Source organism: Siniperca chuatsi, linkage group LG19, assembly GCF_020085105.1.
Source record: "Siniperca chuatsi isolate FFG_IHB_CAS linkage group LG19, ASM2008510v1, whole genome shotgun sequence".
In the NCBI taxonomy this organism is placed as follows: domain Eukaryota; kingdom Metazoa; phylum Chordata; class Actinopteri; order Centrarchiformes; family Sinipercidae; genus Siniperca; species Siniperca chuatsi.
This window is the reverse complement of record NC_058060.1, coordinates 2,140,311-2,151,654: the sequence shown is the minus strand read 5'-3', so window position 1 is coordinate 2,151,654 and position 11,344 is coordinate 2,140,311. Positions and strand designations below refer to the sequence as shown.

At 44.6% G+C, this 11,344-nt stretch overlaps 1 protein-coding gene across 3 annotated transcripts in view; it reads left to right on the top strand.

The window, feature by feature from the left end:
• Positions 1 to 205: 205 nt before the first annotated feature.
• Positions 206 to 11,344, top strand: part of lancl2 (LanC lantibiotic synthetase component C-like 2 (bacterial)) — a 38,699-nt gene continuing 27,560 nt past the window's right edge. The window contains exons 1-3 of one of the 3 annotated variants that reach the window (XM_044176509.1): positions 206 to 619; positions 724 to 839; positions 1,433 to 1,637. In XM_044176509.1, coding sequence (XP_044032444.1) covers positions 793 to 839; positions 1,433 to 1,637 — 252 coding nt within the window. In that variant the 5' untranslated portion in view covers positions 206 to 619; positions 724 to 792. Of the gene's footprint in view, positions 620 to 720; positions 840 to 1,432; positions 1,638 to 11,344 lie in introns of all 3 variants that reach the window. The other 2 variants (XM_044176508.1, XM_044176510.1) reach the window with 2 other exon arrangements.

Below are 11,344 nucleotides of genomic sequence, written 5' to 3'. Positions count from 1 at the left end.
TCTCTCTGAATGTGAGTAACAGATCCCAACGTTTGGTGCTCATACTGCATCACAGGATATATGCTGAAAAGATCTGAAAAATGATGCCTGTTGAAGCACTGGGAGAAAGTGAGAGAAAGGACAAGGAGGAGGGATGAAAGAGGCGACAGAGGGAGGTGGTGGGAGGTCTGCGTGTGTGTGTGTGTGTGTGGGGGGCTGCTATACTGCCCAATGCAGGCAGCACCACACACCAACACCATCTGTCACCATTCACATTTGGAGTCAGCTGCCTGGATTGGACTGCTGGGTACTGACGGGTACTGGCTATTACAGGCGGGTACTGGTGGGGGGTTGGGACACCTCCCGCTGCCTGTGTCTGTACAGAGCGTACGGGGTCTGTCTGTCTCTCCAGCCGAAGCGCAGGTGGAGGGTTCGGGTGCAGAGGAGGCAGAGGCAGAGAGAAACACGCTGATGCGGCGGCACATGGCTGCCAGGACCGCCTGCATGCTCGGACTGCGGGAGACAGGAGAGGCTGGAGGCTGGAGGCTGCCGCAACCCCCGACACGGATCAGCCTGACAAACAAGCCCTGAAGACTCCGGGGACCATATAGACTTCAGCCTGCTGATCACATTGCTCTCGGTAAGCCCGATTGTGGCCCCACCTGTCATTACCTGCAGTGTTTTAGTAGGCTAACTGTTCTGCGGCTCCCTGTTCTTACTTACCTTCGCGTTTTGTTCTAGAAGGCCAGATAAGCCACCGGAACAAAGGAGGTGCTGACCGTCCAGCAGTTTGTAGGAGCATGAAATGACTTCATGTTAGAAATGGCCGGGGCCTATGTGGGAAGCTTAGCCTACTCAAGGTGACATTCATTAGTCAAAGTTTTCCCCTCAGCTGTTAAACGTAACAGCCTTAGCTGTTTTCAATTTGTTAATAATTTATTTGAAAGTTTCATCTGAGCAAACTTTTTCTTTCCGGATTAAGCTCCCCAGTCTTTAGTCCAAATATGTGAACCATAACCCAAGCCTTTTAGGCGACTGGTTGAATAGAACAGTAAGACCACCACACTGACGAGTATTCATGCGGTTCTTGCTTTTCCCTCATATAGACGCAACACAGTAGATGAGACTGCACTTGTGAAACGTAAACTATGGTCATTAGGCTTTAATAAAGCAGGGTGAGCATAATGTCTTCAAAATAAAAGTATAGGCTATTCGGACACCTCGGCATATTGCCATACCATTCTTATTATTCTACGGCAAGGCTTGATTCGTTTTCTTAACTTGTTTGAAATTGATTTAAACATTTTGTTCTGTCTTTCTTTTGTATAATGAGGAGTAGGCTAGGCTATATATAATTTTGCCTGTGCACTGCGGCAGACATTGGTGTTGTTTAAACTTAAACATTGAATTTTCTGAAACACTATTGCTTATTTCCACTATAATGGCCGTACAGTGTGCCTGAGGAATTTTATCCCTGCCGAGCCACCGTAGCGATGGGAGATAACGTGTCCAAGCGGCTGAAGCTGATCTCGGCTACAGAGGCAGAGATGGAGGAGCGCTCTTTTCCAAACCCGTACCCCGACTGGGACCAAGGAGTCCTCACCTCCAGCTCCGGAGCAGACGTAGATTACAATGAGCCGTTTGATGCAGAAGGAAAGGTGAGATGTTTTGCTTTTGCAGCATTTTTCTCATCTGCTGACGTGCTAATAGAAACTACGTTAGTTAGCTTTGCACAGACTTGCACTTCTGTCGTAGTTGCTTGTCACTATTTGTTGTATACTTATCTGCAATGATTGGTTTGAGTGTATCTATGATTCTAGGGAAATGGTGGCAAGTGGGTAAACTGCCTTAAAGCCTTATTGAATATAGCAAACGTTCATGCTAAATGGAGACATTGGCTCGACAATTCTTGAGTCTCACCAACTCATTAAACTGTAACGTTAGCTAACCTAGTTGAAGTTGTTGAACGTTACTGCGTATCATAGTAGGGGGTCTCTCTTCACTCAAGTACAACAGGACTCAGTGGCATTTGGTAGCGCTTAAAGCACCAAATGTTACATTTGAAGTGTCACTGTTGAGTAGGCTACCATTTTGCAAACTTAAAATGAACTAAATGGGAAAACATGTGCCGTAAGCACGGAGGTGGCATCGCGCGCCCCGTCATCAGACACCTGCGCTCGTGGTGATTTTGAAATGACAGCAGCGCCGAGAGCGGGAAGTGGCTGATGGTATGCCTCTGGTGCTTCAGCGGCATATGCCGATCCTAGAGCGGTATGCTGCTCTGCTCCACCGGCACACACCGTCTCCTACCGGCAGGTGCCGCTCAACAGTGATAAGCCACTGTCACACCAGTACCGCCCCTGATGCATATGCAAATGTAATGCCAATGAGAGAGGTTTTCGACAAGCACAGCCATAAATGGATATTTTTTTCTTTCTTTATTGACAATGTTAGCACAATATAGCGCTGTATACGTTTCTGCCGTCGTTCTGTTGTTGTGATATGTGCGATATGCTTTTGAAATGACAGTAAAGTAATATCATCTTTACTGATATACTCAAAAGCTCATATTGGAGCTTGCCCAAGCTAACATGGCTATTGTTAGCCTAGCCACCGTAGCCAGTCTGACTGATCGAAAACAGTTCAGAGCCGACCAACCAAATAATAAGGCTGAAATACTACTTGTTTTTGCTATGTTTAATTTTTTAGTGGAACGCAATCACACATTACATCATACAATGCTCCAAGTCACGAATCATTTACCAGTCATACATATTATTTATTATTCACCATAAATACTTTAACAGAACTACTTCATCTTTGTAAGCAGAAACGCTCTCATTGGCATCCAATTGCATATGCATCAGGGGCGGTACTGGTGTGACAGTGGCTTATCACTGTTGAGCGGCACCTGCCGGTAGGAGACGGTGTGTGCCGGTGGAGCAGAGCAGCATACCGCTCTAGGATCGGCATATGCCGCACAGGAATCATTTCTACTGGCAGAATGCCTTTATATTATTTATTCCTTATTTGCATCTGTAGTTGTTATTCTGATTGTGAATTCATTATTGAATAACCCAGAATACGACTATGGTGTCTTTTGAACATTGGAAATTATTTATTAGGCTAAATGTTTCAGGGAAAATTGAAATGCTGTAAGTCATATCAAACCCGATGCTCAGGAATGATCAGCCTCACATGTGACTGAATAGAAATGACAATAAATGATGTAAAAAGTGTTTCTTGCTGATAGCCACTCTCCTACTCTCTCTGACTTTAATTGTATCCACAATAAAAGTTAATGTGGATAATAAATAACAGATCACGAAAAGAAAAATCTTTCTAATAAATGAAGAATGTTGTTTGTGGTCCTTTTGTTGTTCAGACCTACAGTTAACAGATTTCTAACTAGATGGTGAATCAGAAAACAAATTAAATATAAAACTTGGGAGTGATACACTTGAGTTTAATCTGTTTTTTGCCTTCACTCCGGTATGAAACCCCAGTGATGTTGTGATGTATCAGATCAGTCCGATCAGCTGTAGCGTTCAATCAATAACTGATATCCAATAAGGGGGCATGTCGGCCAGTAAAAGACTTCCGTGAGGGCTGCTTTCGTGTATCCTCGCTCATGGCTCCTCAGAGATCTGTTTTCACTCCTCGGTCTTTCGTTTTATAATGGACATTTGTGTTGTGATATTTAAACCATCCGTCAACAGGGAAATATAAGCCTCTTCTCAATGAGACCAGTCACTTGAGAGAGCTCCAGCCAGCTCACAGCAGGGTCTGTGAGCTCGCCTGGCTGACTGACTAGCTAGAGACCCCTGCAGGCCGCTAGCTTGCTGTCGCACCAGGTTGTGAAGCTTCTCTCAGCTGCTTTTGTGCTATGGGACCAAAAACGAGAGCTGCCGCGGCTGAGTCGCTCTCCTCCTGGGCCTGCCTAGTTCATAGTGCTGGTTAGCATCATAGCTAGGCTAGTGTTTAGCAGATGCCTGGAATGGTATGGCCAATCAGAGGCAAAGTACGGGTTGGGTCTTGCCACAAGGCATACTGGTTGGCACGCCCACCTAGTCAGTTTAGTCTCTCCCCTTTGGGACGGCCTGCAAGATGGCGGACCGGAACGACTTCCGGTTCAAGCGAGGAGTGAAGAAATATCTAATAAGAGACTTGGGACTCAGTAGCGCTGAGATCATGTGGAAATTCGTACACTCCGTTGCCAGTTTATTTGGTCCACCTAGCTAAAAGTAATGTAGTTTAATACAACAGCGCTGCAATGAATCCTACTTTCATGCATGTTCTATTATTCAGTTTTTGTTGAAACCATTTTAGAGAGGTGATGATTTAATTTTATGCTCATTTTGGAGGCTGTAGTTTGTGTTGCTTCTGAAATGTATTGCATTTTACTGGGAGATGTTTCTAATATTTAATCTACCCTCACTGATGTAAATGGTGTGGACAAAATATTAAGAACACAAATTCTCCTCAGCTTCACTGTAAATCACCATAAGATTTTAAGCAATAACCCACATGACGGGTGGCAGCGAGGGGCCACCAGGCGTTCAGAGCTCCACTCTCAGATATGGCTGCAGGAATGGGTCCCACTGAGTTCTGCCTGCCCGCCGAGAATTGCATGCACCTTGTGGGAGCGTGCACAGCTAAATCGAAAACTACCATGATTTTTAAGGCAAAGTAATCGTAGAAAGGGTTTCAGTCGTAGTCATCTGGACACTGTTTTCAGAATCAAGACGTTTCGATGACTACGACTGAAACCCTTTCTACGATAGAACACTCCTGGACGAATGAGGGACTACACCGCCTTAAGGCAACGTAATGTTTAAAAATGATATAATCTTCTGGGTTCATCAATGATGATAAATGATCTTAAGTCTATAGTTTTTGAACGTTTAGTGTCATCAATAGAAGTAGCATTTCCTTGATACCACAGATCTGAAAGGTTTCCTTGATTAATCTCCCAATATTTCAAAGGGTGAACTCTTTGGTGTTCTTAATCCATGTTTATAAGCATAGCATATAGCAAATTCAAACTTGATTCCTTTCACAGCTTATTTGACGTCCTTACTGAGTGTTAAGGGGTTAATGCATTATTCGCCAGGACAGATTTTGTAGCTGCCCAGAATGGCATCCCATTTTTGTATGAAATTCACACTGTCGAGCCAAAACAGACCAAAATAAGTGGTGATAAAACCATTTGATTCATAGATCTCTAGAAATATAGTTAGTGTGGATGCATTATTTGTCAGAGATGTATTTTATTAGCTGCCAAGACTTGCATCCCTTCCTTTCCCAGACCAGGTGAGTGTTACATGTTTGAAATTCACAATATCGATCCAAAACAGCCCAAAATATAACACGGGTGACAAAAAACATTGATGACTAAACTTTCTAAACTATAGACTTCCGAACATTTACCTTCATTGATGAACCCCACAAGGAAGATTAAATGTTTTTTAAAGAGTACTTTGCCTTAAAAATCTTTACAACGTCAGGTAGTTTTCCCTTTAGCTGTGCGTGCTCCTGCGAGGTGCATGCAATTCTCGGCAGGCAGGCCGAGCACTTTATAAATGCTGTGAAACAGGATTTTAACAAATCTGGAAAGTTAGCACGGCAGACGCTATTTTAATCAACTGTTGCAACGATTGTGAGTTACTAACATAGCAAACAGTTGTGATAAGCATGAGTGATGTGATGGTTATCAGAGTTATATTGAAAGGAGAAAATGATGGTTCATTGTTTATTAACTTTCCAGCAATGTATTTCACAAACTAGTTAGCAACTTACTGCGAACACACCGCTTTGACTTTACCACGTCTGCTCAGCTGTGCACACAGCACTCTACTACTGTGCTGCGCTGTGCTGAGAGTATTATAGCCATAGCAACGGCCAACATTTCCCAGCATGCACTGCCTAGTGCTGAAAGCAGTTTAAGTTAGCTGTTTTATGTTCCAAAATGCAAATGTTACTTTTTGTTAGTGTTTGTAATGTGTCTGTCCAGAACGTGGTGGTTTATATGGGTAGTTGTCATTTTTGTGCTGGTTTTTAGTTTTAACCATTAGTGACGTGGCTGTTACATTTCATGACACTAGCTGTATTTCTCTGAAATGATGAGAGAGACAGGAATATGTCATTCTCCAGAAGGCACAGTGCTGTTGCAGGGAGGATGGTTGATTGGAGAGAACTGAAAATGGCAGAAATGGAGTCAGAGGAGGAATCGGAGTGTGAAATTGGAGACAAGCATATGAGAGGTTTTGAAAATAAAAAGAAAATGAAGATGAGCAGTTCAAGTGAATGCAGTCAGACAATGAATAAAAAAGAGAAGTATCTTGTCGGGATGGTGGCTGTGACACAAACAGACATTTTCAAGGATCCACATGAGGTCGCAAAGTTTGTAGGAGGAAGGCTTGGAGATGTAAGGTCGGTCAGGATAAGAAGTGGGATGGTTATCATTGAGTGTATCAAAGCGTCAGAGAGATAAAGCCCTGAAGATTAGTGCATTTAGAGATCATAGCAGTGTGAACTGCTTCCCACTTGGAGCAGAAATAAATGTGCTACTGACAGTAGAGGCCGAGTCATTTCGGGAGGTTAAAGATGTGTGTGAGGCAAGAAGGGTGACAAGATTCAGAAAAGAGGAGAAGGAGGAGAGTAACTGGTGTGTTTGACGTTTGAGGGGGAGTTGCCGGAAAGAGTGTATCTAGATTATGTATGTTACAGGGTGAGGCCATATGAGAGCTCCTCTCAGATGTTTCTGCTGTCAGGAATATGGACATGTTGCTGCAGTATGTAGAGGAAGCAGAAGATGTGGGAGATGTGGGAAGGACAACTGTAATGTGGAGGAGTGCAAAATGGAGAAAGAGCAAGCAAAGTGCCTGCACTGCGAAGGAAATCACCATACGGGATCAGCACAGTGCCCAAAAAGAATTAAGTAAAAATGAATAAGATCAGAACAGAAAAGGGATCGTCATACATTGAAGCTGCGAAGAGTATGGAGAGAAACGGTGAAATGGTGGCACTGCAAAAGGAAAAGGAGCAGAAAGGGAATGAAGATGATCAGAGTATCAGTATGGACAAGAAACGATTTCTGGCATTTATTGCCATGGTTATAAATTGTGCAGCTGAAATAAAGGGGAAGTTGGAAAGGATTAATATGGTGCTAAACGCTGCAAGAAGGTTCTTGAATGTTGTGGACATATCTGGAGAGGATCTAGATGTTACATTGAGGGAAGGAGTTGCACCAACTCAGACAATTGGGTCTGGGTTATAGAATGGACTATGTCATGGGATCACTTTGGGTGGACACTGTAAATAGTTTACAATGTGAAGCTGTTACAATCCAGTAGGTGGTGGTAATTATGGATAACAAGTAATAACAATTATGGATGTCATCCGCCATAAAACTCAACAGAAGAAGAAGATGATATTATGAGAGTTCTTGAGAGCTGTTTCTTCTCTGTTACACTGCTGGCCACTGTAGTGATAGCGCACCCTGCTGGATAAACTTTGTAGTGACACCAATATATTAAAACAGGCCTTTCTTTCTGCCTAATATACTGAAAAGAAAACAGTTTTATATTGGCGCATATCGGAGAACACATACGCTGATACTGATATATATCTGTGATGGGCCGATAAAAAATCGGTCAGGCTCTACTTAATTATCCACCTTATTTTAGTGTTTACTTGCCGATTTATGATTAGTGGCTGATCAATAGGAACACCCTTAATAGATATATTGTATATAGATTATAGAATGGACAACAACCAATATAAATATCAGAATCAGAAATACTTTATTGATCCCAGAGGGGAAACTCTTTCGTTACAGCTGCTCACTATCACATCAGTGCACACAAGAATAGAAGTACTAAGCAAATCAAAATATAATACACTATAATACAGCTAAGATAAATGAAATACAAACGGTATAATACAATGTAATAATATAAGTAATAAGTAATAGTGCAATAATGAGTACTGCCAAGTTAAGTGCAGCAGATTAACCAGATTAGAGGTGGACATTGCACAGTGGTAATAAGTATGAATAAATATCAATAAATGGGGAATATTAAACTGAAAACAGAGTATATTGCACAGGAGTATTAAACAGAGAATATTGCACAATATTTCAAGTATTGCAGTGATGTTAGAGGGAGGAGTTAAAGAGTTTGATGGCCACAGGCAGGAATGACTTCCTGTGGCGCTCTGTGGTGCTTTTTGGGGGGATGAGTCTTCCGCTGAAGCACGTCATGGAGTGGGTGGGAGACACTGTCCAAGATGGATGGTAGTTTGGCCAGCATCCTCCTCTCTGACATCACCGACAGAGAGTCCAGCTCCACCCCCACAATGTCACTGGCCTTACGGATCAGTTTGTTGAGCCTGTTAGTGTCCGCTACTCTCAACCTGCTGCCCCAGCATGCAACAGCATACAGGATAGCACTGGCCACCACAGACTCATAAAACATCCTCAACATTGTCTGGCAGATGTTGAACTTGGACTTTGTCGCATTGAGCTGTAGATGGTTCTGCTCGCACCATGAGACAAAGTTCCCCACCACAGCCCTGTACTCAGACTCATCACCACTGCTGATTCATCCCACCACAACAGAGTCATCAGAAAACCTCTGAAAGTGGCAGGACTCTATGTGGTAGCTGAAGTCTGTGGTCTGTGGTGTAGATGAGAGAGAGAGAGAGAGAGAGAGAGAGAGAGAGAGAGAGAGAGAGAGAGAGAGAGAGAGAGAGAGAGAGAGAGAGAGAGAGAGAGAGAGAGAGAGAGAGAGAGAGAGAGAGAGAGAGAGAGAGAGAGAGAGAGAGAGAGAGAGAGAGAGAGAGAGAGAGAGAGAGAGAGAGAGAGAGAGAGAGAGAGAAAAAAAAAAAAAAAAAAAGGACAGGACAGGACAGTCCCCTGAGGGGGCCCCAGTGTTGCTCACTGACACACAGTGCTGCAGACGAACATGCTGTGGTCTGCCAGTCAGGTAATCAACAATCCAGGACACGAGGGGGGTATCCACCTGCATCGCTACCTGCATCGCTGCCAGCTTCTCACCCAGTAGTGCTGGCCGGATGGTGTTGAAAGCACTGGAGAAGTCAAAAAACATGATCCTCAACGTGCTTGCCGGCTTGTCCAGGTGGGTGTAGATGTGGTTCAGCAGAAAGATGATGGCGTCCTCAACTCCTCAACTGGGAGGCAAACTGAAGGGGGTCCAGGAGGGGTCTGACCATGGGCCACAGCTGTTCCAGCACCAGTCTCTCCAGGGTCTTCATTAAGATGGAGGTCAGTGCCACCGGTCTGTAGTCCTTGGAGCCACTGGGACGCGGCATCTTTGGCACAGGAACGAGACAAGATGTCTTCCACAGAACAGGGACCCTTTGAAGGCTCAGGCTCAGGTTGAAGACATGTTGAAGGACTCCACATAGCTGGGGGACACAGGCTTTTAGCACCCTGGGGCAAACGCCTGCAACCTTGTTTAAGTGGAGTTTCATCAGCTGTCCTCTCACCTGGTCAGCAGTCAGGCACACAGCAGAGGCTACAGGTGGGGGAGGGGGGAGTAGGACTCTGGAGAGGGCCGTTAGCCTGAGAGCCAGTTGAGGGGGGAGTAGGACTCTCCCAGGAATATGGAGGAGGGGGGAGCAGTGGACTTAGAGGAGTCTGAGGGCAGAAGGCAGCTGAGTTAGAGGGGGGATGAGTATTAGCCGGTGTGTCGAATCTGTTAAAGAACAGATTAAGTTTGTTGGCCCTGTCCAAGCTGCCTTCAACTCCTCTGCTGCCAGTCGGTCTGAAGCCAGTGATGCTCTTCATGCCGCTCCAGACCTCTCATGTTGTTCTGCTGGAGTTTCCACTCCAGCTTCCTCCTGTACTTCTCCTTGGCCTCCCTGATCTTCACCTTTAGGTCAGCCTGGATTGCCCTCCCCTCCTCCCTATTACCATCGGTAAAGGCCCTCCTCTTGGTATTCAGGATGTCTTTGATGTCTTTTGTTACCCACGGTTTGTTAGCTGTTGATAGAAATGTAATGATCCGGGATATCCTGGTGTAGCCATGTCTCTGAGTAGCACATCAAACTACACTCTAAACTCTGCCTGACTCTGGGCAAATGCCGTTAGATCGTCCATTTTATTCGCCAGTGATCTCACGTTGCCCATGACGAAATCTCTTGTCTTAAGTCTCTTTTGTCTGGACCCCTCTTTCTTCCCTCGTCGCTTCTGCATCCTCGGTGTGTCCTCCTCCAGATCTCAGTGGGGACATCGGTTGTCCTGGGCTCCATGCCGCTAGGCTTCAGCGTGATCAGCTGTTCCCTGGTGTAAACAATGCAGCCAAACAGCTGTTCTGCAGTGCCCTGACCGAGTAGCAGGAGAAGAAGTTTCACAGCGAAAGAAAATACCAAAACACTCTCTATTCTCATTTTCGTAAAGAGCATAGTTTATATTACGCCTACACAAAAGTTACTCAAGAAAAAGGAAAGCTAAAAGTTGGAAAAAGTAAGACAACAAGACAGAGCAACGGCAACAGGCAGCATGCACGCTGGCGGATGCGCACTGCATATACAGTATGTCTCAGTAAAAAATACAAGTGGTTATAGTAGGGTTCAGATTTTTATCAGTCATCAGGAACATGTTTCTCTTTGTTGTTGGGAGTTTTTAAAGTCTATTGTAATATATTGTAATACTAATGTTGCTAGATGCTCTGACTATATTATGTGCATGAGTCAGTGTTGTGTGTGCCTGCCAGAGGCCTCGTCTTAAACCACCATAAATTGACATTTTATCTAGTTTTTAAGCCACGTTTCTATGCTACACTTTTTTTCTGGCTATTGTTTTACTCATATGTTTTAACATAGTAAAGGTTTTAGTCATCAGACATGTGGATCTTATGACTTTAAGCTGACTGTCAACTCGACATGGTTTATTGGACTGCCTCCACTGCTGCTAGCTCAGCTAGGTTTGTTTTTAGCCCAGCGGCTAGGCTCGCCGGTCACCTTTATTAAGGATTTTAAGCTTTTAGCACTTTTACGGACTAACTGCGTGATGGCGGAGTGTGGATCTTGCCACCTTACTGTCTCAAAGCTGAAAGAAAAGTATCGCTTGTCTGGAAGCCGAGCGCAGAGAAAAAGACAAGCTCATCCTGGAGTTCTCCACTGTTGCCTCGGCCGAGGCATAACACCTTGCAGTCCTCAGCTCCTCTGGCTGCGGCAACCGATATGCGACCATCCCATCTCACTCCCCTGACTGCTCAACTCCAGCACTGGACAATGATCCCACTCTTCCGTGGCTCGGCTCCGTCATCGCTGACGCCCCGGAGCATGAAGCCATTTCAGCTAAGCCTGAAGATCTGTGGCTCCTCATGGGTGCAAAGCC